The sequence below is a fragment of the Perognathus longimembris genome, chromosome 10 (genome assembly GCF_023159225.1).
Source record: "Perognathus longimembris pacificus isolate PPM17 chromosome 10, ASM2315922v1, whole genome shotgun sequence".
In the NCBI taxonomy this organism is placed as follows: domain Eukaryota; kingdom Metazoa; phylum Chordata; class Mammalia; order Rodentia; family Heteromyidae; genus Perognathus; species Perognathus longimembris.
In genome coordinates, this window is record NC_063170.1 from 10,094,785 (window position 1) to 10,122,420 (window position 27,636).

The 27,636-nt window shown below is 48.1% G+C and overlaps 1 protein-coding gene across 1 annotated transcript in view; it reads right to left on the reverse strand.

Annotated features, from left to right (window-relative positions):
- Nucleotides 1-27,636, reverse strand: part of Zfhx3 (zinc finger homeobox 3) — a 188,271-nt gene that overhangs the window by 14,525 nt on the left and 146,110 nt on the right. Inside the window, 3 exon segments of the mRNA XM_048355204.1 lie at nucleotides 8,822-9,022; nucleotides 9,154-9,287; nucleotides 25,274-25,381. Of these exon segments, the coding sequence (XP_048211161.1) occupies nucleotides 8,822-9,022; nucleotides 9,154-9,287; nucleotides 25,274-25,381 (443 nt within the window).

The following is a 27,636-nucleotide window of genomic DNA, read 5'->3' on the forward strand; positions in this document are numbered from 1 at the left end:
AGAGGTGCAAAACTTAGGCAACAGGCGCTGGCGAGGAGGGCCTAGGAACCCCACGTTGACGAAGAGCAGGTGCGCAGCAGGTGAACGCGAGGATGAAGGTATTCCTGCCCACGCGTGCGCACAAAGCTCCCCGCAGCTGGTTAGGGCTAGCTGCTGGTGAATCGTTAGGAATGGGGTGGAGATCGCCAAACCCATTCCATCTATTTTCTTTTTAATAGAAAGCATTTCTGACCACTGTGGTTGGGGAGTCCAGTGGGAATCCAAGAAGTGAAAGGTCACCGATTAATTTATAGTCCTCAGCTGAGGGGGAGCACGAGGTTGGGGGTACGAGGTGGAAGGGGGGGAGAGAGGAGGAAAAAAGGCTCCCCCCAACCTCCTTTCTCAGCTGTAGCTGCAGGACCATTCCTTTCCTGGGATCTTTAGGAATTATGAAAAATGAATCATGAGAAATAAAAAAAAGCCCTACAGAGTAAAAAAGAATAAAATTATCTAACACCTCAGCTGCACATCATTATAGAAAACTGTGGGCTTTTTATACGCATTACAGTAAGGCAGACATCCCCTCTAACAGACTCAGTACGACGGATCAGTAATTGTTTTCATACACTTTAATTAGAAAAACTCAGATGGCTATGAATAATAATGGAAAAGAGAGACTTTTGCACTTGAAAGGTTGAAGTCAATCAAGTGTGAATGACGGCAAAAAAGGGGAAAAAAAAGCCACCAATTCATCAGCCCTCTGTTGTCTCGCTGAGACTTTAATCATAATTCCTGATTGGGATTCAAGAAGGCAGTAAGCAGCAGTTCTTTGTCTCCCTTCACCTTCCATCAATTAACTCTCCCGAAATATAATCATCAACCTCACATGCTCCTCTGCATCTTAATCTAGCCCCCAAACCTGGAAGTCCTGCCCCTATGTGTGTTTAAGTAACTACTTTTATCTACCTGCCTCTTCTCATCTATATCCAACCTCTCCCCAGAAAAAGAGAAAGAAAGAAAAGTAATGGTTCGACATAGGAAATTTTAACAGGCAAGAAATCCCCAGGAGACAAAGGGGAAAATCCCCAAAGGGAATTCTAAGGATCCAGACACTTGGGTTGGGTCTAGTGGTGTGTGTGCGTGCGCGTGCGCGTGCGCGTGCGCGTGCGCGGAGGCGGGAAGGAGGCCTCCTGACTGCGCGGCCCCCAGATCTGTTAGCACGGGCCTCTTACCTCCCTCTCATACCAGCTTCCAAAGCTTTGCACTCCAGACTTGCATGCTCTTTCCTAAAGAGCCACAAATGTAATCCCACCAACAGAGCTGGCAAGAGAGTCCTGCCTGGCATGGAGAGAGAAGGTGGTTTTCTCAACACTTCGGTGCCACCTTTGTTTTCTATTTATACCCAGCGCCAAGGATGCCTGCAAGGCTCAGGTGGTCCCAGCCACGTCTCTGGTAGAGAAGTAGGAAAGTAAACGACTCAACGGCTGAGTGGACTCGTGTTACGGCTTTCCCCTTCCACCAGGAGCCCCTAAGCCAACAGGTTTATGAAGCCAAAACCTGGTTAGAGCCTAAACTAGAAGCCCTCAGTGTGCTCACACTTCAGACGTGGGCACGGTCGCTGGCATTTTCTCTGCTTCTCCCTTTGCTCTTCTGCCCCACCCACACTGTGTGCTCAGATGCCAAAGAGAAAAAGTGCTGAGATTTGGCAGACACACCATGAGCTTAAACAATGACTGACCATTCACATGGATTCTTCTAAGAACCTGTACAACTGAGTACAACTGTACAACACTGAGTATGTTCAATTCTATCCCCCACACCCACTAGTGGGCCTGAAAGTAATATTAAAACAGACTTCTAACAGTCAGATCAAAGTTCTTTGGGTTAAGCAAAGTCAATTGGTTAGAGTTCCTTGCCTCCTCGGCATTCTGTCTTTCAAGATTGGCTTTGGCTATGAAAACAAGGATCTAACAGCACATTTCCCTCTTGGCCCATCTGAGCCAGGTCAGGCCTTCTTCCCTACTCTGGGGGTAGGCAGAGGTTAGGAGAACATAAGGGAAAACACCAGCTGAGCTGAGGTAGTAAATATTTAGAGACGAGCAATGGCTTTAATATCTTCTAACAAGCTGGTCTTGTGTATAACAAGACAAAGAAATGTAAGCTCTACTCCAATGCTGAAGCCTCTCCGGTTTAAGCAGATCTCAAGAAGAATACGAAGTGAACAGTTCCATGTTGATACTCAAGGTCTTCAAGTCGAGAAGTTCCCAAACAACTCCACTGGTAAAGCGGGCAGGCTTTTAGTGGAGTGTTCACAAGACATGAGGCAGGGTTTCTGTGCTATATGCTTGTAAGGCACAGACAGCGATAGGGTTCCTGCTCGCAAGCAGTGGACCATCCAGGAAAACCTGCTGAGATCATAAACCCCTTGGGAAGAAACTTAATGAAAGTTGCAGACTTCCGAAAAAAAATGTGAGTATGTGAGAGAGAGAGAGAGAGAGAGAGAGAGAGAGAGAGAGAGTGTGTGTGTGTTGGAGCTTACACTATGGGCCTAGGAGCTGTCCCTGAGCTTTAATGCTCAAGGCTAACGCCTCTACTACTTGAGCTACAGCTTCACGCTTGGCTTTTGAGTGGTTAATTGGAGATAAGAGCCTCACAGATTTTCCTGCCTGGGCTGGCTTTGAACTGGGACCCTCTTAAATTTCAGTCTCCTGAATAGCTAGGGATTACAGATGTGAGGCCCTGGTGCTCGGCTTGAAAAAAAATACTTTTTAATATCAGAGATAACTTCAGGGAACCACAGGCTCCCAGAGGGAGATGCGTGGATTCCGGCGAGTTAACAGGTCAGCCAGACAGGGAAGCCTGGGCTCCTCAGGGCCTAATCGTCCCCTCCCCTCCCCTCCCCGCCCCGCAGTGTGGCTCATCTTCACTCTGGATTATGATTTACTTTCAAGGTTCCATGCGATGAGTGGACCCCAGACCTCAAGGACCTGCCTTGCAGAGTCCGCAGTCTTACACATGGCTCTGGTCCCCATGTTTGGGAAGGGCTGCTGTTATTTATTCTTTCTCAAGTAGCTACACTCACAAGCGTCGCCATCCTCCTCCGGACTGATGAGGGAAGTCCACGCGCAGCCCGCTGGGTGCACAGCTCACGCTCTGCTACCTCTCATGGGCTTTCCCACGCCAGCTCACCTGTCAAAGCTGCCTGCACACATGGCGGCCTAGGCCGGATGATGTTCGCACACACCGCACGGGGGGCTAGAGGCGGCGTTCTCAGTGTGGGGCCCAGTTTCTGTGAGAGCCTCATCTCCCCGGCTCACTCTTCCAAGAAGAGGGAAGATTTGCCAACACCTCAATTTCCCAGGGAGCTTCAAATCCTTCACTTTTTAGTGAAAATCAAGAGAGTGGAACACAATAGGCAGAGGGAAAATGAGGAAATGTCAGATTCTCTGGCACAGACCTAGCCAGTCTCTCTCTCTCTCTCTCTCTCTCTCTGTGAATGAGGTCCTGGTTCTGATGCATGAAGGTAAAAGCTCGCTGCTCGGGGGCTGAGTGGTCAAGGGAGTGGGGCACCCAAAGCTGCGCACGCCTTCGAAGTGGGGGCACTCTCTTCCGGCCCTGTGACCCCCAGCCACGGCCGGCCAGCCGTGGCCCCTCTAGCCGTAACCCCCAAAGCTTTCCCACCCTCCACTGCCTTCTAACTGGAGGTGGGGCGCTCGTCTCTTTGTCTCATCCCCCCAGCCATATTATTTTTAATTTATTTTTCTTGCCAGTAGCAGGGTTTGAGCTCACGCGTGTTCTTGGCTGGCGCTCTACCACATGAGCCAGGCTTCCAGCTTTTGCCGGTGATGGTGGAGGAGTCTGTTGCAAACGCTTCTGAGTAGCTAGGGTCAGAGTCATGAGTCATGAGTACCAGATACGTTTATATTCTTTAATAGATACATAACTAGAACTTTATGGGGTGCAGTGTGCCATTTCAGTACCTATATCCTTTGTGTAATAATTATATTAAGGTATTTAGCATATTTATTACCTCAGGCATCATTTCTCTTGGTGAAGAATTTAAAATTCTATGTTGAGGGCTGGGAATATGACCTAGTGGCAAGAGTGCTTGCCTTGTATACATGAAGCCCTGGGTTCGATTCCCCAGCACCACATGTATAGAAAATGGCCAGAAGTGGCGCTGTGGCTCAAGTGGCAGAGTGCTAGCCTTGAGCAAAAAGAAGCCAGGGACAGTGCTCAGGCCCTGAGTCCAAGGCCCAGGACTGGCAAAAATAATAATAATAATAATAATAATAATAATAATAATAATAATAAAGAAATATAAAAAATAAAATAAAATGAAAAAAATTCTATGTTGAAATATACAACTGTTGGATGGAGCAGGGGGTTGTAGTCCTCATATTTACTGTAATTTTGTATGGGTTGACAAACCTCTCCATCTTTTCCTGCCAGTTTCCTTTCTAAAATGGCGACTGTGGGGTTATTTATGCAGCTGTTGTTTCTAATGCATGAAACCCACAAGAAAAAGCTGTGGGCCATGTTAACACTTAGGTGGGCCAGAACCAGATTTTTTAAACTGAAAATGAGAAAGACTGGTTCAGAGGGGAAGGTGGGGGGCAGGAAACCCATGAGCAGTCGCACACACAGAGAAGAGAGCTGAGGAAGAGAACTGGGGAGAAGAGCTTCATTAGCCTCGGCGAGGCAAGCGGGGGCAGTACGCCAAGGTCACTTCTAATTTAGACCATCTAATTGGCAAACAGCCTCCAAATGGCCATCATCTCGCAGGGCTTGGGATTAATGAAGCCCGATTATTTTCATTACTTCCCTCTGAGATGGAGATGAAGTGAAAGAGCCCACACCCCGATGGGTGTGACGCCCAGGGCCACCGGAGAGCGTCTTGTGGGAGTGGGGGTGGGGGCAGGGCGCCGGCCTGTCCTAGGGACCCATGCACACGCGGAGCAGAGACTCTCAGACACCGTCTCGTGATCACAGGAGACAAACCCGCTCCCCAAAGGAGAGAAGACAGCAAGCAAGCCAGAGCCGGGAGCCCAGAAGCGAACCCTGCGCTTGTACACAAAGCACAGAACAATGAAGAGCCATGAGAGGGACAGAGAAGAAGGGCTGGAGAGAAGGGTGCTCCTGGGCGTGGGAGCCAGTCCTCCCACACGGGGCCCAGGGAGGCCCTATGTGATGACATGATGGTGAAACAAAGAACAGTCCCCAGTTGGCGAGGCGGGATCAGGGGCATGTCCTGTTTAGATCAGTTAGAATCACTGAAAGAGTTCTGAAGTGAGTGGCGGGCGGTCTCGCCCGTTCTCGTCCAGGGGACAGACGCATGTGCCCGTGCTCTCAACCCTTCTTCACTGGAGGCCTGGGGGAGATAAGAGCAGTAGCCCCCATCTCCCACCCCAGCTTCTCTACAGATAGGTGTGCAACACCGACATGGGGGTGGGGGGCAAGGGGCCGCCCAGCTGGGTGTGAGGGCCCGTGCCTCATCACCCCGAAGCTTTCCAGAGTTCCTCTGTCAAGTGACCTGTGTAAAACCACCATTTGGAGCCCTGCTCCCAGCAGGCCACGCGGAAGGAAGTGCGGCGGGGACAGCTTCCACAGTGGAAAGCCAGCGCTGCAGCCGCTCCCAGTGGAGAATATCTTTCAAGCCCCCTCATCAGTGAAAAAGAAGGGGGCCCACGGAAGACATAGATATGAGATGCAGAGCATAAGCAAGCAGCTGTTACCATAGCAACAGACATATTAGACACTGCAGGTTCCTGAAAGCTGTCTGATAAGGTATTATTAAATGAAGCCTCCTCAAAGCGCTCTCCATTTACAACGGAACGGAAAGACATTGTGTAGAAAGTAATCTATTTCCATTTATCTGGGTGGAATTTACTTTTAGAGGGACTAAAACGCAATTCAAGCTAGATCCTGAGACTTGGAACCCAGAGAGCCAGAAAAAATTGCAAATACCGGAATTTATGGATACCCTGGACACACCCAGGGCGTGCCAGGAACTGTTTCTGTGAGATGTGGCCAGCTCTTCCCACCCCACGGCCAAAGGCTCGCGGGAGAGCCCGCCCCGGGGGAAGAAGCGTGCTCCTCACGTGGCACGTGGCCCCGCGGCTAGGGGACAACGCCAACGCAGCTTCTCCGAGGACACGTGACCAGACAGTGGCCACTAAATGGTGTGGCTTGGAAAATGGAGCTGGGATTTGCAGGGCATTTCTCCTCAGGCCGTTTCCAGAGCTTCCTGCTCTAGTTGGCAGGGAACAAACAGAATACATCGTCGAAAAGCCTAACCAATACTTTCCCAGGGCCAATTTTCTAATAAAATTACAGCAAAATACCCTCCAGGGCCGTGAATTTAACCACAGGTTCATTATAATCACTTCGTTGTAAAACACTTGCAAATCCTGTTTTAACAACAAACTTTCAGAGGAAGGGCCCTGGCGGCAGACCAGGGTGGGCGTTCCTGTCCTCCAGCAGGATTCCGGGGGCTCCCTGGGGTGGCAGCGAAGCCCCCCGGAGCCCGCAGCGTCCCTGTTCTGTTCAATTCAAGGACAGAGATACAAACACATCGCTAGGCTCCATGCAAGCCATTTCCCACAGAAACCATCTCCCCTGCCCGCGGCGGAAAGATGAGGCCCACGAGGGTTTCCATACAAAGGGCCCGCGTACAGCCCGTTGGGGACCAGTTTCTCCAGCATGCTTGTGTTGACCGGGCAAAGGCATCGACATGCTCCTGAGCACGGTTCAAACTATTCTGTGCTTGCGCAATACTTGATGATGGATCTACAACAGTGGTTACCAAGTGTCAGTGCATGGAATAGGCTAGAGTGGTTGTTGTATTGCTTTTGTCTAGCTCTAAAGAGAATCACTGCTTACAAAGGTGCTGGGGTAGTAGGTAGCTTGCAGAGTTATCTTAAGGTCTGGTACCCAAGCAAACACAGTAGTTATATCTTGCCTGTGAAGACTTTATTAGAATCTGGCAAGACTCACTACTACCCTCTGATGCTGTCACAAAAACAGGACAAGCTGAAGCACGAGTGGTTCCTGCCTGTAATCCCAATTATTTGGAAGGTGGAGATAAGGAGGCAAGAGGCTAAAGACAGAGGCCATCCACTCAAAGCGCTGTCACAACCAGTCACTGGGCATGAGGGTGTGTGTCTGTCATCCTGGTTACATAGAAGGCTGCGGTTGGGAGGATCTCAGTTCCAGGCCAGCCTATGCAGAGAAAAGCTAGGCCTGGGGGTACAAACCTGCGATCTCAGCTATGGCAGAAAGTAAAAAAACCAGTGTATAAGGGCTCATAGCTCGACTCAGGAAGAACAAGACTGAGTGCAAACTTTAACACGCCCCTTCAAGTACAACACACAGGGGATATGTGAAATATAATCTACATATTAGTCCCTAGAGATGTCAAAATATTTTCACTCTCTCATAAGCAAACCCAAAATGTGGTCAAGTTGTTGAAAACGCTGTCCTCCCTCCCGCCTCTGCCTGTTGTTTCCAGGAGTCCAGGTCCCCACAGGAAGTGAGATGAGGCCTGGGGAAACTTCCTCATGATTTCCAGGGCTGGTTAGAGTGCCAGGAAGAGCCAGGAGCCTAGGACCTGTTCCTCTCACAGAGAACCGCTCTGTGACGGTGTCCAGCCTATCTGGAAAATGCCATGGAGAGGGGATTTGTACTTGAAGGATTTACGGAAGCATAAGCCAGGTCACCTTTGAGTCTCCATTGGCTGTTAGAGTTCTCGTCATGCATCATCAGTTACATGTTCCTCACGACTAAACGTCACTTACAACATTATTCATTAATTTTACATCACCAAGTGGAATTAGAAATGCCCTGCACGTTATAATGTGGAGCTCTGAACAGATGATCTCCCTGGAATCTTCATGTGAAAAGTCAATCAAATCAACTTTCCATTACCCCACTGCTGAAAGAATGCTAAGGTCGAAGTGCGAATCGTTCTTTTTGGTGGCTCTTCCTTTAATGGCTAGGCAAGGACATTCCTAACAACCCCCCCTGCATAGCCAAAAGCAAGACATTATTATCACCTGTAATATTTTTAAATATTTGCATGCTGTAGTGAGATTTTTTTTTTTAATTTTCTTAAATTTTCTTGTGCTGACCTTAGGGCTAGAACTCAGGACTGGGGTGCTGGCTCTGGTCTCCCCCCCCACCCCCCGGGAAAGCTAGTACTCTACCACTTGATCCACAGCTCCAGCTCCACTTCCAGTTTTTGGGTGATTAATTGGAGGCAAGTATCTCTTGAACTTCCTGCCTGAGCTGGCTTGCAGCCGCCTCCTGAGTAGCTGGGGCTGCAGGAGCGAGCCTGGCTTGCAACTAAATTGTGATACTAACTTTTTGGATTGTAGGCATAGCGACTCTGGATTCAAAGTCATGAAGCAACATGTCATATTCAACAGACAAGTTCGTGGCTTGGAGAATAAAGTTTCCACTTATAACAGTGGCCCACACTGCAGGCGAGTTGGAAAATGGGGGTTCAGAACTCGACTCTACCCCTTCATGGACGATATGCACTTCTTGGAGCCTTGGTTTCCGCACGTGTTAATGGGAACGCGTGCCACATTTTAGGGTTTGTTCTGAGAGGTGGCGGTGCTTGCTCGATAGGGTTTGGAGAATCTGAACAACGGCTTCCACAGAAGAGTTAGCCCTGCCTCTGCCTCCTGATGGGGCGCGCATTCAGCACTTGGGCCGGGGTCACAGCAGAAACACTGATGGCAGAGCTGGGATGAATTTCTGCCATCCCCACCCCCACCCCAATTCCCGCTGCTGCACCACCTTTGCCCCGGGCAGGAAGAAGAGCTGCCGGCTGCCTTACCGTCATGATGAGCTTCTCCACGCAGTCGGGGGCCACGCTGTGGAGGTGCGTGAGGTGCAGCTGGAGGTGGATCTTGTTGTTGAGCATGTCCTGGCACAGGGGGCAGCGGAGCATGGGTTGCACCGAGTGCTGGGTCATGGCGTGCACCCGCAGCCGGTTCACGTCGGCATTGCTGTACTTGCAGTAGGGACACTGGTACATCTGGGGAGACACACCCACGCCGCGGGCTGAATCCTGGGTTCCCACGGGGAAGTGTCTGCCCCAAGCCTGCCCACCCCAAGATCATCCCCTAAAACACCGGCACCCAGCAGCAGAGCCTCCTCCGGCCTCACCTGCTCCGCCTTGATCTCCTCGGAGGTTTTCGGTCGCTTCGAAGAGAGTGGAGACTCAGAGCTACCTGGGAAGGAGATGCGCTTGGAGGTTGCGGGAGACTCTGTCAGCTCCTTCTCTGACTGGCTGGACGGTGCTAGAAGAAAAAAAGTGGAAGCTGCAGTGCCGTAGCCACACCAGATCACTCCCACGTTTGTGCTGGGTGCAAATCATCATTCGTTTATAGCACAGCGTTTTCTTTACACACCAAAATTTAGGAAGGATGAACATCCGGACTGACTTATCAAGTATATTGGAAGAGAAGTAAGTGTTCCCCCCCAACCCCCCCCCCCCGGATTTCTGTCACTACCGTAACAACTGAACATTGGGCAGAGGAGGGGGAGGGGGAAGCAATAAGAGGCTCTGGAATTGGACTGAGCTAAATTAAGTCTCTTCTAACTTCCCCCGTCGAAACACAGTCAACTGTCTTACATCCATGGTGGGCAGCTGGGAGTGAGGGCAGGTCACAAAAGCCCTCCAGTAGCTTTGCCAGCCTGCGTATGAGACACACACTGCTCCAGAGATGAAAGAAACCCTGCATCCCAACGTGTGTCACCCCACAAAGGAGTCGCCACACAGCACGTCCCGGGCACCTGATAAACAGGACTTAAGAAGGGTTCAGTGGACACCTGCATGCCAACACCACCAACTTTAGGCCGGCAATTTGCTGAAATCACTGCAGAGCAGAACGAGGCAGGGCATTAGTCCAAGCTATCATGGGACCCTGCTTCAGACAGGAGAGTGTCTTCAGGGCCGCTGAGAGAAAGGACAGTTTCCCACGCGCTTGCAGGATCGTGCCTCTTTACCAGTCCACCCCCTTCCCCCCCCAAATCAAGTAACAGGGAGGGGCACGTGGGGTTTGCACTCCAAACAGCGGCTATGAAAGTGCTGGGGGCAGTGTCCAAAGCACAGAAAGGAACCTGGGACCCGGAAGATGTTAGGCAGAAAACAGTTGGGCTGAGGGTTCCTCTAGTGTGAACGCCGTTCCGGCACAGTTAGATGTGGTTATTCTCAAACACGGCCAGTAGCCATGGTAGGGCTGGCTTCTTCTTCTCTCAGTTTGGACATGGTGCTCTGTTTTTCAGATTGAGGGCGGGGTTGGGGCGTGCATGGGGCTGATACTTGGGACCTGTGCACTTGTTCAGTTTTCTTGCTCACAGATGGCATTCGACTACTTCAGCCATACCTCCAGCCCAGAATTTTGCTTAAAGCAGTAAAGAAAAAAATTCTGAAAAGGTACACCTACAGATATCACCAAAAAATAAAGTGACTCAGCAAGTTCACTGGTTTCCGTGGTAAAACTTGTTCCTGCCCTTTTAGCCTATTGTATTGGCATGTATTTTCGCCTATGCTCAACTTTGCGATTAGTTCTGTTATGGATACCGAGGTGCTGTCATTACAGAAGTGTACTTGTTTTTCTAAAAGAAAATCAATTATTTACTCATTAAAAACCATATAAGGCTCAAAATAATTTTGAAAACAAAAAGCCAAATACAGGAAATATTCCAGGAAGTTGATGCTTTTCCCAGAATGCACATCTTGTGACCTTTAACCCCAGTATCTTGGTAACCTAGTGTCTATAAGTTTGTACTACATCTATTATTTAAAAAGCACAAGGACAGGAATATTACACATAGGCCCCTCCCCCTCCCCACACACAGATTCATAACAGTACTTTAATCTGTCTCGAATCGACTTCAAACCCATTTTGCTCTTAATGGGAGTTATTCATTTTCACTTGAAAGGTAATACATGACGGCTAGATATTTAATGTGATGGATTGGCTGCTGATTAACTAGGTGCTGTAACATGGTAGACCAGTTCCCTCATGGCCCACTTCCCATCTCCTGCCCCCCTCAGACCTGACACCACAGAACCCCACATCCCAAGGCTTAGACCCTGCCGGAACACTCTGCGGCAGGCGTCTTTCACGTTCCCAGGACTGAAGTTTCTTCTACCCCTAGAAGCTTCCTTCCTTATTCCCCATCAGCTTTCGTTTTGCTCGGTCGCTATCTTCTGCATTCTGGAAGAGGCGGAGGGAGTGAGACCAGCCCTTTTGGAGTTGTTCAGAGAAGGAGCTGGAGGAAACCTGTACCAAGTCCTCATCCAGCATGCTGACGGAGAACGTGAGCGACTCTTTCCCTACACAAAGACTTCCTTACCAGGTCTTGGCAAGGACTGACGTTTTGTCTGAAAGCTGGAGAGAGGTTGGTGTCAGCTGTACTTGATCTAACTCAGCAGCATTCCCCACCGTGCCCAGGAAACCCATGACATTGTAAGTGGGTGTTCATCGCAAAGATGGAGTGAATGGAGGCACCCAACAGTACTTTCTTTAGATGTCAGTCATCCCCACTCCTCCTGCTTTCTTCCCGCCTCTCAACAGTCGGCATTAGGTTGGGCTTGGCACTCACAATTGTGAACCATCTGCCACCTGCTCTTCCTTCCAGCAGAGGCAACCAAAGAGGCAGGTTCCAATCCACACCCTCCTCCGGGCGTGTGTGCCAGTCTACCTGGCCTGAAGCTAGACGATGACATCACCTTATAAATACCTCGGCTGGCCTGTCATGCCACCACGCGATGAGTCAGCTGGGCAGCTCTCAGCAGCGGGGATGGGGGATGAATGGGCACCTCGGCCGAGACAACCCATCTCATCTCACACTCTCGGAACTGAAAAGCGAGCACAGTAACCCGCTGCAGCGTCAGTTCCTTCGCAGGACCAAAGAGTCCATCCTCTTCCTTCACAGCTGAATGCATGAATCATGGCGGGGTTGCAGAGGTGAACATCCAGCTTTAGAAGCCAGTATTCTTTCCCCCTGCATGGAGAGGGGAGCCTTTATTACCTTTACCTTTTTTTTTTCCCCTTCAAACTCAAACTGCTCCAGAATTTTAAAGCTTCTATTGTGAGCTTCAGCTAAGGAGCCATTATAGAGTGTTTTAAAAAATAAAATCAGCACTCACTCACTGGTTCTTCTTTGTTCCCAGCAACACAACAGCCTTGCTATAATATGAAATACTGTATCCACTGGTGCACAAACTTTGGGGTTCATCTCCTTTCTATCTAGAACAACCTGTATCATTATTGAATTACATCTGTCCAGAAGTGGACATTAGCTTCCTACAGCTCACTAGCTCCTTCTCTAAAGATAAAGGATGCTATTCTTATAGCGGAGTCCATACACACCCACTTACAAGCTCATTGTGTTTTCCGGGGAGGGGTGGGGCATGTTCCCAAGAGTGAGGCTAAATAAGCGAGCACAAATCCCTCCCCAGCTTGCCAGCAGACATTAAAACTCAACCCCTATCAAGAGCTGGCAAGGAAAGCCTTCATACAATTTCTGCAGATAGGGGAAGAGTCGCACACATTCTCTATCAACATGCTAGATGAGGGTTTATTACAGCCACAGATACTCCAAGGTTTTCTCAAGCTCCTTCCTCTCTGAACAACTTCAAAAGGGCCCAAGTCTCAAAATCGGTGTCTACTTCTGTCACTAGCTTGCATTGTAGGCATAAGGAAAGGAGGCTGTACAAATACCAAGAGAGAAAGTACTATGGTTTTTCGCCTTGAAGACTTTTCGAAACTTTGATGCTAGAAGAGATGTTACAATATAGAAAAGACCATTCAAGAAAATTAATTACTCTGAGTGTTGTATGATGTCACCTTGGTGAAAAGGAACTGCATGTGATCCAGAGATGAGGCCTGGTTTAAACACTTGGTGCCTGTACTTCATACTGGCAGCAAAAACAAAACCAACGACGAAAGAAAAAAACAACTTGAAGGCTTGCTACCTATAGTGGTTTTTATAATGGTGAAATGAATTGGAATCAGTCTAACCCAGCATGGGCTTAGGGAAGTAATCCAGTTACTTAAGAAAATGAGGCAGAAGGGTAAGAAGTTCAAGGCCAGTGTGAGCAATTTAGTGAGATTAAAAAACAAAAAGTGGGGGGAGGAGGGTGGCCCAGTGGTAAAGCACCTGCTTAGCATAGTATTAGGAGTGCTGGGGCTCAATCAAAAACAGAAAATCTAGATCTTAAAATAGGGCATGGTATAAATAAGAAATGGCATTGTTATTCTGAGTATTCAAAAACATTAAAATGATAGCTATGAAGCAATTAAGAAATGTAAATCAGAAAATAAATCACATGTGCATTTTACCATGTTAGAGCCATGTAAACAACAGGTATTAGAAAGAAAATGACTGCTGAATTTAGGTGACAGCATCATGGGCCAATGGTATGTGTGTCATGTAGCGACATTATTTTTAATGTTATATAGTTAGACGCTTTGGCATTTAAATTCAGCTGTCCATGAAGAAGTTGATATCTGGATCCGTACTGTGTGAAACATCATGTGGTATTCTTTTACTTAGCTGGCTAACGCAATTTTTCTCATCTTGGCAGTTATGTCATATGAAAACTATGTGTTAAATCTCAATGTATCTTCAGGAGACAGCATGCTGGGCTTCTGGCATTTCCAAAAGGATGGAGATTGTGGCAGGAAATCGTCTGAGTGAACGCCAGAGAGAACAGATTCCACAGAGCAAGGTAAATGGGGCCTCACCATGGCAGAGCCACGTGGCTGAGACGCCGGCACCTGACACTCCGCAAGGAGGCAGCAGCAAGTCCTTGCCCCGCGGACTGGGCACCGTGAAATCACTTGTTTAACTTGTTAGGAGTTCTGTGCTCTCTGCTCACAGTGCACAAAAAAACACTGGCACGCCCGTTATGGACTTTAGGACAATCAAATTCAGCTTTCAGGGTGGAGGAAGGGAAAGAAGGAGGAAGGAAAGAAGGGAGGCAGAGAAGATATCACTTCAATGAGAAGTCTAGTCACTGCTGCATCGTTTATTCAGGGAGACATGAGCTTTCAGACAGCCTTTCATTGCATCCTATTTGTTTGGGAAGTATTTGGCCTCTGAAAATATTATCCAGAAAGTAACCATTCTTCTCACACTAATTAGAGGGAGGAGAGATGAAAAGAGAATCCAACTGAATTCATGTGCTTTTGCTGGTAATTTTTTAAGAAATGGTTTTATGATGTTCTGAGCCTATGGAACAATTCAAACAAGGCTTGCAAGAAGTCTTGTAGGTAGTAACTTGTTTTAAGGAATAGATAAGAATAACAGCAGGGCTGTGACTCACACCTGTAATCCTAGCTACTCAGGAGGGTGAGATTTGAGGATCACAGTTCAAAGCCAACCCAAGCAGGAAAGTCGGAGAGACTCTTATCTCCAATTAACCACTAGAAAACTGGATGAGCAACAGAGCTCAGGGACAGCGCCCCAAGACAGGCAACAAACAAACAAACAAACAAAGCCCACAATAACATCAATCAGGGGCATATGAAGTCACCAATTGTGGTAGAAAGACAGCATTCAAACACTGGCAGTCTGGTAGAACTTCACCTGGTAAACCATTCTTCCTAGATAACTTCTCACCCAATCCCCGTCTTCACCAACAAATCCCGAATCTATGTCACTGAAATTTCGGTGACTGAAAACGCCCAGCAGCGGATTTAACGCCATGCCACGGCTCGTTTGTCATTTGGTGACAAGGATCGTGCAGCTCCAGGGCCAGGGGGAGCATGGAGCCAGTGCCTCATGAAAAACCTGGACCCCCCGTGCTCTCCAAGAAAACCAAGCACCGGTAGAATCCATTTCGGTGTTTTTGAAGCAAAACTGTTCTCCTCATCCCTGGCCGGGAGTGCAGTGTGGGGCTGGTGCCCGGTGGGCATTCCGTGCGGCGGGCCCGCCCCCTCTCGGCCCCAGACTCCCTTGGGGAGAACCCAGGCAGGCTCCGAGCTAGCCGGCCACCTTGCTGGGAAGTTTCTCCTGCATTTCCCCTCCTTGTGGTTCAGCCGCACTTGGCAGTAGTATTCACCAAAGTGCTGATCTTCTTCCTTTTGGGGGTCCTGAGGTGAGCCCACTGAGGGCCTGGGATGTTGCCTGACATTTGATCCTTGTGGAGGTTCCAAAGCAACTGCTCCCCCACATCAGACTCTTAGCTAAAGTACCGCTGACAGCCCTTCCATCTAAACTCCCATCTCCAAACCAACAGCATAATGGAGGAGCCAATTAAATGATTATTAATTCATGCTACTTTCCGTAAACCAGAGGTTCTCATCGCCTTACATTCCGTAAACCAGCTTGCCACCTGCCCCAGAAATTTACAGCTATCATTTATGTAGCTCCACTGACTACAGGGGAGATTTTCTTTTTTGCTTTCACACAACTCCATACTCAAGTGTTGGGAGTTGGGAGAGTTACCCCAGCTCACTAGACATAGACACCAGGCCTGGAAATGGACTTTTGGCTTGCAATTCTAATTAGGTGGAAGGTGCGTTGTATTCTTTCCATGTTGCTTCTCCCTCAGCTTCTCATGGACCTCAAACTCCCTCTCAATGGCACAGTGTTTCCAGAAGGTTGTCCATTCTTCTGGATCTTCCTGTAGTCAATGAAAGTGGAGCAATCTTGGCGTCTGCTTGCACTTCCTTCCCCAGAGGATGTGCTGGGCTTTCTTGCTTTCTCCTCTGGAGCTACTGCACTTGCTAAGTGGCCACAGATTGGGCTAAATTTCTCTTCCTCCCTTAATACAAAGAACAACAATTCCTTTGAAGAGTCTGCCTTGCTGCCAACTTGGTCTTTAAGCATGCATGGTGTCATTCTGCCTCCAACTAGGCACTTAAAGATGTTTCCAAGTGGGGTTGGAGGGGCCTTGTGTGGTGCAGGGGCAGCCACGTAAGCGCCCGGCGGGGGCGGTCCACGCGCCCTAGCTAAAAGAACTTGGGGCTTCTTTTCCCTGGTCAAAGTCCAGGCAAAAGCTAGGTATTGGTGGTTCGTTCATGCCTGTAATTCTAGAGACTCAGGAAGCTGGGATCAGAGGATCTCAGTTCCAAAAGTCTGTGAGACTCTTTATCTCCAATAAACTACCCCAAAAGCCAGAAGTGGAGCTGTGGCTCAAGTGGAAGAGCACCTGTTTTGAGCTTGGACCCTTGTGTAGAGACAGCCTCCAGGCCTGTATTCAAGGCCCAGGACAGGTACCCCCCCAAACAGGGGGGGGTTTGAGAATATGGCCAGGCTTTAGGCACTTGTCATTGTGACCAGCCTCTGTGACCTTCACCCATCCCCATCATGGTACCCATGATCACATGGGTGCGCATGCGCCCTGCGTTACAGGAAAGCTCAGTAGCTCCTTCACCCCGCAGTGGCTGCACACTTGCCATCCAGTCTTAAAGCCACGGAGACGGCTGCCCTGAGCTTCTCAAGCTCCAGCGTGCCTCTGGGGGCTCTGAAGACGTGAGGCGGAGTGGTGGGCCCACACTCACTGATGGACACTGCCGCTTGGTCCACAGCGCTAGAGAGAAAAATAGTAGTAGGCCCTACGTCAGAGGCTTCGATCTCTTGTACGAGTTCCTTGTTGACATGCGCGTAGGCTGCTGACTATACTTTTCTGAGCTGGCAAAAGGACAACTTGAATTTGAGTCTCAAGATACCAGGCTTAGAGCCTCCACCTACCCTGTTTAGGTCATGTACCCACCTTCCCCAGCACAGCCATCTGAGCTGTGTCCAGATGCCCCTGCAGCCGGGGCTGGCCCTCTGGCTCTGGCTTCATGACAGAGCACGGGGGGCCATGGACTTGGACAGAACCAAAGCAGGGAGCCGCAGCCTGCGAGGATCTTTGAACCCACGGAAGAAAGGGGATAATGCAAATGACAGCCAGTGGGAACTCCCGTCAGTCCACAACCAGGCCAAGGTTAACAGCAATTCATTCTGTCCCCATTAAATTAAATATTAATTGCATTAGTTAGGATCACCAGGCCCCAAAACAGCATACCTTCCCAGAGACTGGAACAGATGCATATTCTTTTTTTTTTTTTTTTTTTGCCAGTCCTGGGCCTTGGACTCAGGGCCTGAGCACTGTCCCTGGCTTCTTCCCGCTCAAGGCTAGCACTCTGCCACTTGAGCCACAGCGCCGCTTCTGGCCGTTTTCTGTATATGTGGTGCTGGGGAATCGAACCTAGGGCCTCGTGTATCCGAGGCAGGCACTCTTGCCACTAGGCCATATCCCCAGCCCTGGAAGCATATTCTTCCAGGGGTCCCAAACTACCTCCCTAAGACACTGACAAGTCTTAGCGTGACACTGAACTTGTCAACATAAACACGTCAAATCTGGGTGCATGTGTGTCCACTCGTGATGAAACCTCACATCCTCACATGCTGCCCTTGACTGTCCACAGTGTTCCTTTTGCCAATCTGGGCTCCACGGGAGAGTAGAGAATTGGTGCTGAGGGGGAACACAAACTGCTTAAACCCCTACAAAGCGGGGGGGTGGGGGGGCATGGGACTGCTTCTGCCCCTCCCCCTCCATAGGTTTTAAGCACCAAAAAGATCTTTGATATTTTGTAGAGCACAGAACCAGTCACACTTCCATGGATGCTGCCCCCCCATCTCCACGGGGGCCCCAGGTTCATCTCCCCCAGGGGAAGTGACCTAGGGCCTCGCGCTCCTTTGTTTCTCGTTGGTTCTCGCCCATGGCTGGGTTCCCTTACCATGAAGGCCCTGGTCGCCCCTCACTGGGTAATAAGGCACCGTGGTTTCCAGCGCCGGTCACACACGGCTTCAGATCCCCGCCGTGGGACCGCCAGCATTGAACTTGGAGCTTCTTCCCTCGCCCGTGGGCATCTGTGAGGTCATGAGAGGGCAGGCGTGCACAGCCAACGGCAGAGCCTGGCACAGTGTGGTGTCACTTTTCGAAGCATCTAGAAGGAACATGGGTCTGTGTAGAGCCAGGAAGCCACAGGTGAGGGGCAAGGCCGTCTCTTCAGGCCTAGATCTTAGGATAAGTACAAGCACTACATTTGCCTTTTCTCTACAGCAACAAGGAACACTCTGAGCCGACCAGGTTTGATGTCCACATAGGAGGAAGTACAATAATTTGACCTTGAAAGTATTTGTCATTCAGTTTTAACAACTATCTGCTAAGGAAACATTTAAATAGTACTATGCCCTTGCTGGGTGCTAGAGATGAGTACAAAAAAATCAATGCCTGCCACCTAGCCTCTACCATAAATAGCTGGCTGTTCCATTTGACAACTGGAGAAACAGGGGATTTGCAAGTACCTCTCCTCCAACGTCCACAGGCGAGAATGTGTCTGTGCTACGCGTTCCTTGTTTTATAATGTACAGAATGCATCTGTGGTTCTGGAGTTAAACAAGCAGGTTTAATCACAGCCCTGACATCCACAATTTTTAATCTATGGGGTCAGAGTTCTTTAGCCTGCAAAATAAAGATAACATTGGACCCAAGAAGAATAGGAGCGCCTAGGGAACAGTGCCCTGCTATCCCAGGAGAAAAAAATAAAGATCATGATTCTAGTAACAGAGATGCGAAAATGGGACCCGAGGAGTAAAGATTATTAACATGGCCACGTCATAAGAATGGCATGAAATCTATAAGGTATTTTCCAAAGTGAGGAACAGTGACTTGCTCCTTGATTTACATTTTCACTGCCCTTCTATACCTTGATGATAATTCTCATTACACCATTCCCTAATTATGTGATTACATATGACAAGTCTTCCAGGAAGAGAGATACTTCCTTTTTGTTTTTACATATCTGCACCAAAAATATTTGCTCAACTGATACAGTCCCTATCTTTCTTTACAATTTAACAATAAAAATTCTCAGTCAAGCTTTGAATTACTGGAATTCAGGCATGTCCAGATACACACCACACCCTATATCTATTTTTACTTCTTAACATAAAAATAGTTCATGGTTTGTTTTCAGTTGAGAGACAGAATTTTGCCTGCAGTGGCTTTAAGCAGCCAAGTTATACTAAAAGTGTCTGGGGGTGGGGGAGAAAGAGAACGCGAGTGGGGAAGGAGGGGTACAAGTAGACCCTGGAAAAGCTGACACAGCCGCACAATTCCCACCTCTGTGCAAACAGAAAGCCCAAACCAGTTTCCCTTGGCAAGAACGCGAACCACAAACAAGGCTGTGCAAGGCCAGCTCCCTGCATTCCTTCACACGCATCCCACTGCAAAGACTAATTTCCTTTTGGGTGAAGTAGAAAAATGGAGCCAAATGCTGCAAGCATATAGAGTTAGTCCAAAATGACCTTTGTAGGGGTGGGGTGGTGAATGGGCTGGTCCCTCGCCACACAAGGCCGCTGGCACATAGGATCGCTAACTCAAAGGCTCTCGGGAGACTCCACGGAGCCCTCCACTGATCGTCGTGTCAGGATACCAGCACTGAAGCCACAGCGTAATCAGTCTAATAACACGGCACTGGGGGCCCGCCCTGCTCTGACACCCCTCCAGCAAACATGGAGTTGTTCTAGAAAAAGTCTGCATGGGCCTGAGACATGCTATATTAACTAAGTACAGACCAGGAGAAGCTTTGAAAGGTACCTGCATTCTGACTTTGGAAATTAACATTCTTTGACTTTGCTGTCCTTCCTCCCTTTATATCTTTATGTAAGAACTCGTTCAGTCCAGCTTTCCAGATTACAGATTTGGAAACTGGGGTCCAGAGACCCTAATATCATGCAGGTAATCCTAGCAGCAAAACTGGCCCAAGAGCCTATAACTTCGGATTCCTGTTAGCCAGGGCTTTCCTAATGCAGGATGGTCCCTCAGAGGACATACTTTCTTTTGTCTTTGTGGACCTGGTGAAATGAGAGAGAGAGAGAGAGAGAGAGAGAGAGAGAGAGAGAGCGAGCAGCATTTTCCCCCAGCCCCTCTCTATTCTCTGTCACAGATTACATTTCAAGCATTAAGTTCCCCATACAATGGCATCTCTATTTATACAAAGCTGTAAACAACAGGAAGAATGGGGGGGAGAGCTGGTAATAGATTTCCACCAGGATGTGCCTGACCTGCTTTTTTTTTCAGCCGCAGTAATTAGAAAGGCAGTAGGTCCGCAGGAATAATTCATATGCAGCAAGAGCCGTGTACTATACATTTATGTTAAACATGTCAAATCCGATTGGAATCATGCCTGCCAGCACCATATTCCATAAACACACTTTTCCCTAACAGTTGCCCAGATCTTACCAGTCCATTAATACCTCCGCTAACAGCAATCTTCCATAGGTTCAAATCAGGAGCGCTCCACTGCACTAATTGCTCTGTGTTAGGTGAGCATCATGGATTTAAAAAAAAAAAAATCCCTTTGGGCCTTTCTTTAGAAAAGAAAAAAAAAAAAACACTTAGAACTATAATCGTAAAGGAAAGTTTTACCAAAATTATACATATATATGTATATATGCATGCATGTATGTATGTATGTATGTATGTATGTACAACAGGAATGTTAGAAGCAGTATCATGATGTTACTCTAAACTTTCTCCAGCCCTACACCCCACCCCCCAGTCTGCCCCACTCCCCACTAAAGCACCAATACCCGCTGGTTATGGAGTCTCAAATTACCTTAACTACACCCAGCCTGGGGTTCTGTGGCTAGAAACCATGGCAGCTACTGCATTTCAATAACCATCTTGCTATGATTCTTTGCCAACAGTTCAATTTTTACCCCTAATTATTGGTGATAAAGCGGCACATTAATTGTATATCGTTTAATTTATAGCAATTAATGATTGATTGGCTAATTACTGCATTAATCACTGTTTAGTGGCTGACACTGGGGGATCTTTCTAGAACACACATCCAAATCTATTCTGGTACAAGACGACAAAAGGGTCATTTTCATGTTTCAAAAGAGGAAACCACGAAGTTGGACAGTGGAAATGGCAGTGCATTAGAGAAGATGTTTTGCTTCAAAGACTCTTCCTGTGTTCCCCCACCCCCACCTCTACTGGACCGCAGGAGAGCTTTCCACTGGCCTCCACTGGGCTGTTGACCCTCTTTACCAAAGGCTTGTGAGTGCGTCCACCGCTCACCATCCGAGCCTGCAGGTGGCTCGACTGCTGGGTGGTTCGGTTCACAGGGGAGGCACTCAAGGCTTCCAAAGGCCAATCCATCTGCAAGCTGGAAGGGCTCCTGACTCTGTATCTACGAGGCTTTCCCATGTCCCCAGCCTGCTCTCAGATGACAAGTGACACAGGCCCGGTCCTGGCTGACAAGCTAGTTCATTTTGAACCCACTGGTAGCAGTTGTGTTATTATTCCTCTTCTGCACAACTTTGGGAGAGTGTCACTCTGTGCATGTGCGTGTGCATGTGCGTGAGTGTGTGTGTGTGCACATGCATGCCCTAGTACTGGGGGCTGAACTCAGGGTTGGGTTCTTGCCTGTAGCTTTTTTGCTTAAGGCTAGTGCTCTGCCGTTTGAGCCATAGCTCCACTTCCGGCTTTTTAGTAGTTAGTGGAGAGTAAGAGACTCAAGGACTTTCCTGCCTGGGCTGGCTTTGAACCTCAATCCTCAGAGCTCCATCTGAGATAATCCTAAGGGGCTAGAATTACAAGATAATGCTCTACTATCTGAACCACAGCTCCATTTCTGGCGCGTGCGCGTGCGCATGTGTTTGGTTGGAGATAAAGAGTATCATGGACTTTTCTCTCTGGGCTGTCTTCAAACGTCAGTCCTCAGATCTCAGCCTCCTAAGTAGGTAAGATTACAGGATTGAGCCACCAGCACCTGGCAGAAGTGTGACTCTTCATGTTTAGAGGAGAGAGGAAATGTGGATAAAATGCACTGAGGGGTTCACTGTTGAAGAGGTGGCAGAGCATCTGGTAGGAGGTCATTTCAGGTAGCTCTTAAATCAGTTAAAGGGCAAAGCAGTATGCAAGTTTGAACTGGTTTTTTTTGTATTACTTATCTGAAAAATGGTAGGTGTGAGACAGAATTGTTTAATGTAGCTCACAAAGCCGGGGTGGGAATCGAGGAGATGATGCACAGAAGGCAGAAAGCAGGGCTTCCCAAATCTGTTTCTCCTCGTGGTACACAGAGAAACATGATCACAACTAGGAACAGACAGAGCCCCACCTGGCCAACACGGGGGCTATGGGAGCAATGCCTGTGCACCTGCGCACCCCTGCGGCCTGCCTGCCAGGCAAGGACAGGCGTGAAGCCCTAGAATGGTGCCTAGCATGGAGGGGAGCTTAAAGCAGCTTCATAGGACCCGCAAAAGCATACCTGCCATGCCTCATTTCAGGTGCCCCTTTGGACCATTGATGGCTGCCCATGGGGCTGTTTAATCCATTGATGCTGGAAGTTTACTCCCCCCCCCCCCACCGTGTATGACCTTGCTACCCCCATTGTAAGTATCCAACAGTCATGTAGACCAGAGGCGACTACGTGGCGCAGTACAGAGGCAGAACTTGGGGTGCAGAAGTCCTGAGGGACAGCACTGATGTCTATGAGGCGAGGCGTTCCTGAAATTCCCAGTCGAGAATCTCCGGAAACCTGTGACCAGTGCAACTCTGCCCAGCCAGGGACCGCAGGATCGTCAAGGCTATGACTCAAGCCACCACCTTGACCATGCGGCCACCACACAACTGAATAAAAGAAGCTCCACACAGGATACCCAGAAGGAAAATCAAAAGTCCTATTCTGATTAAAACAACAACAACAACACCTAAAATTTCAATAAAGATTATCCCTCCCTGCACATACCCCAAAACTACATAATCAATAGTTGAGAAAATGCCAATTATCCAGGCCCAACTGAAATATGATTAATCTGCATCATGAGCAGCCACTAATCAACAGAACAAATTGTGAAATCACTATTTATTTATCTGCTGGGTGGAAGTACTCCTGTCACATTTAATCAGATAGGAACAGCTCAATTTAGGGAGTACATGGAACAAATGTAGATTTAAAAAAAAAATACTAAGGATCCAAAAGAGAGCTCAGAAAAGGTTGCTGGCACCTACATCGATTCCAAGATCAAATTGGCCCAAGTACCTTAATAAAGCCCGTCATTACACACTCAGATGCTATAGACAAAATTATGCTTCAGGGCTTAAGAGGATCATCTACAATAGTCAAGCGTTTTCCCTTCTTTCTTCACTGCGGTGCACCTGTCGGGGTACAACTCGTTCGTTCGCTCGTTCATATTCTCTCCATCTTTTGGAGATCTTAAAGATTAAGTTGGCCTGTAGTGTCGATGAATTCATGAAAAAAGTGGAGCCTTAGTAAGGACATTTACAGTGATCACTTTACATCTTTTAGCAGGTTCATGACTGCCACTCGCCCTACGCAGACACACTCCCCCGGAATTACACACATTCTGAAGAGCACTCAGCCATGCCTGCCCTCCACTGGCTAGAAGGACTTATGTCCATGCAAAATGGCTGGCATGCGGTGTTGCACACAGTAGGAGCTTTGCAAGCAGTGTGTCCTTTTCTTGGTTTCATAGTTCCCTGAGCATGCAATCCAGGAAATGGATGCACCAAATATTAACCTATGACAGTAGGTATTATTTTTAATTCCCATTTTGTGAAGAAACTGAGGCCAGAATAGGCTCAGGGACCTTAAACAAGGTCACACAGCTAGCAAGCGGCCGAAACAGGCTTAGAAACCAAGCACCCAAACTATGAAAACCCACAGACAGCCTGGAAGGTGGCCGTGTCCTTCCAGTGTACAGTGAAATCCTCTGCTCTACTCATTTCCTCAGGGCAGGTAGAGTTGATTACTACCCGAACCATTTATTCACGTCTCACTATTCCAGCAAAGATTGTGTTCTTGGATCAGGCAAAGCCACACAGGAGAACCGCCCCTTGTCCAGCTGGGCCTTGCCCACCAAATGCTCATCCTATACTTCCTAGTCCTACGCTGGGAATCCTCCCGGGTTGTGTGGCCCTGTCCCTCCCTCAGCTGTCCATACAAGCACCAGACTCAAGGGGGCACTAGGCAGCACGGGTGATGAACCACGCCTGGCCTGTTGTGCGCCCTTCCATGGACCAGTGGCCTTCCCTCCGTCTCCCAGGAAACGCGGAACAATGGCAGGTTGCCTCCTCAGCCAGGCACTCTCAATATTTGGAAGCCATGACACTGCCTCTTGAATTTCTCTTTTCTAAGCTGAATAGCCCCAATGCCTTCAGCCTCTTCTCTGAGGCGGTATTTCTAGTCTTCAGTCATTTTCATTGCTTTCCTCTGGCCTCTCTCCAAGATTCTCTATCTTGTTTAAATAGTGAAGGCCAACACTGGAATGATTTAAGAACAGTCCTGCCTAGAAAAGTAACAAAGGCCTCACCAATAGGGACCCAGAAAGGTAAACATTTTTCTTAAAAAAAAAAAATCAAAGTATTACAATATTAATAATGGGAGTAAGAATTAGCTTGACCAAATAAAATAATTTCTGTTGTTTGTTCTACCATTTCCTCTCTTTCTTGTGGGGGTTTCTGGGAGACTGCGCTTTGTCCAGTATGTCTTCTCTGAAACGACTCTGCTAAAAATCACTCCGAGCTTTTCTTTTTAGCGTCAGCTTGCTTTCCCTCAACACAGGAATCCTGTCATCTTGAGAAATGGCTGTTCCCTTTCTCTCAGTACCAGCTTTTCTAGAAATAGCACTTCCTGCCTCGGCTTCTTCAATTTCTTCTGCTTTTTCTCCTCAATTCCTCCTCCCTGGCTGTACTGCCTGTGTCCCCTGTGGGTGAGCCCCAGCATGGGGGTGCTGACCCCCGGGAAGGGGACAAGATGGAAAGGCCAGGCAGGCCCTGCTGTGGCCCCAAAAATGCAAAGACCACTGCCGAGCATCTCGAGGCTGGGACTCGGGGGTGAGCCTGACCCAAGCTGCAGTAACAAATCTCCTTTCTGAACCTTCCACGATGACACGAAGGGCAAACAGACCCACACTGAGCAGTCAGTCAAGAATCGTGACCTCAAAATTTGAGGCATGGAGCCTGACACCTTGGTATACAATAAACAAGGTGGCTTTTGGGTCATTTGAAAAGGGTATATATTATTTCACAATATATTCACAATATTATTTCACAATTATTTCACAATAGTGGAGAGTGAATGGGACCATCGCCCAAACAAAACAAAATCCCTCTCCTACTGACTCAGAGCCAACACAGGATTTGGGGGTAAGATCAGGGATGTATTTCCTCCTGGGTGTAGGAACCTCATTCTTGCAGAGGAGAATAGCTGGCGGGCGGGGGCCAGCCACACGCTACCTGTCCACTTGCTCTGGTCTTTCTCGCCTCCACTCTCGGGGTCTTTAACAAGCTCCTCAGGATCAGCAGCTGTTTCACTGGGTCCTTCCACATCTTCAATGGCTTCTTCTGAAATAGAAGGATGGCAAAGACATCAAGGATTAAACACAGAAAAATGACAGAGGTCTCTGAGCCCCGATTTCAAACAATCCCCAAGCAGAGGTCAATGCCCGTCTCTCTCCTCGCAGCCCGAGAGGCTGAGCATGCGACGCACATGTCGTGGTCCAGGGAAGCAACGGTGTGAGGCAGTGACCCGTGCCAGGCGCATGGCCATTCCACAGCTTCAGTTGGATTCTGAAAGCCTCACTTGTGCTCCTCCACATGGGAAGCCGATCCCACGGAAGCAGTAACTCCTATCCTCAGTCCCTAAACTCGGGCTCTACATTCACCTCTTGCCTCGCTCCAACCCTAGAGCATTCCAACATTGGACTAAAACAGCAAAATCGCTGACCCCTCGTTGCCAGGCAGTGTCTGTGCTGGTATGTTGAATGTGTAGTCATTCACGATCTGAAGTCATAGAATACCAGGAGTATAGTTTCTTCAACATAAAGAGGTCCAGAAACTAAATGCATGCCGGAGCCATGCATGAGAGTAAGAGGCACAAAACTTCCTCACAGAGTTCATCCGCTTTCCTTTTGGAAGGAATTCCACCCCTTCCTCATTAACAGTGATACTCTACATACTGAAGGAAAGAGAGTTCTCCTGGCCCTTCGACCCATTATCCAACACAATACTGAGTATGAATAGGCTAAATTTACAAATGAAACACACAAACCACACACTGAAGAGCAGGCTTGTCTGGGTTCAAAACTGTGAACAGGGGCACACACCCAGCACAAGACCAAATCCAGAAGGGGTGGTGAAGGGTCAGGATACCAGGGGCTAGAACTGTGCTCTGGCTAATACTAACACAGAGCTCTCCAAAACCAACTCTGCTTTGAAATAACTGACCTGCTATGACTGCTGAGCCCCTAGAATATGGCCTTTAACTGGTATCCCCCTCCCAGGGGGTGAAAAGGAGCAAACTGACTTCAGAGAGTTTTCAAGTAGTCAAGGAAGGAAGCATCTTTATAGAATCAGATCCCTAATTATTCTAGAAAGGTGATGCAGGCCCAATCAGACTAGATTCCACCACTGGAATCAACCATTGATCTGGGAATCAGAGGAAGTTATTTATTAGCAACTAGAGAAGAAGGGTGTGAAGGGGTCATGGGAAACACAGATGGAAAAAGCTCATTGTCATCACCAGCCAAGGGTTCCATATATAATTCCCGCCAGTCCTTTTTTGTTTAGCTGCACACTCAAGTTAACATCCAGCCTGCCCGGCCCACCTTTGATTCAAACAAAGAAAAATTAAGCAGTCATAGCTTGAAGTTAACCAAATATATGGCTCAATATTAACACTATACATCATTTAGGAGAGAAAAAAATATAACAAGCAAGTTACACACTGTGATATATGTACCATTTTAATTATGCTTAGGCAAGATGTTCTGTATATACGTTTAGGCTTTTGATAAAAAAATTTTCCAGCACTATAACTATAAAATTCATCCTTAAATGGTGATGTCAGCATTCAGTCAATCAATATGATTAAACTGGGTCTGCTCAAATTAGCTGGGTCTCCTAAAATATACTCATTTGTCCCAATACATGCCGTGATGCAAAGTATCTAGCACTGATACCTTCATCAAATTTTAACTAGGCAAAGAAACAGCTCAATAGCTCCTGCTCTCTAGCACACCCCCCCATTACCATGTTAGATGGAGATTGTCTGACACCTACAAACTGGAGGGGAAGGAATTTAACTGCTAGATGGCCATTTCCAAGGCCAGCGCCAGTAGCTACTGGCATAGAGAGTTAATAACTCTTACCTGGCACCAACCCCAGTTCTGTGAGCCATTCCAAACAAATCCATTCAGAAGATAGAGACTATAAAGGATGGGCAGAACCTTGACACAGTGAGCAAGGAAGCCACATGGTGCTCTGTGACTATCCCTGGACCTGACCCTCAGGGAGCCCGCCTGGGGCTTTCTTCTCTCCTGGCCCTACTGCAAGTGTAAGGTGAAGGTGGCTAAGTTCCCATGAGAGGGTTAACTGGTAAGGTCAGCTCAGGAGCTTATTTTGTTCCCTCTTTTTCAAATTCAAGATTCATAAACCAAGTCTTCCTCTTCCTGAGTTCCTTTGAGTTGTCTGTGACTCAGTCACTAAAAATTCCATACGCATGGTGGGAGAAATGCTTAAGAAGCTTCTAGACAAGCCAGCTCCTTTTTACAGGGTCTTCATCTCAGCTGAAAACCAAGTTGTCTTCAGCCAAGCAAAAG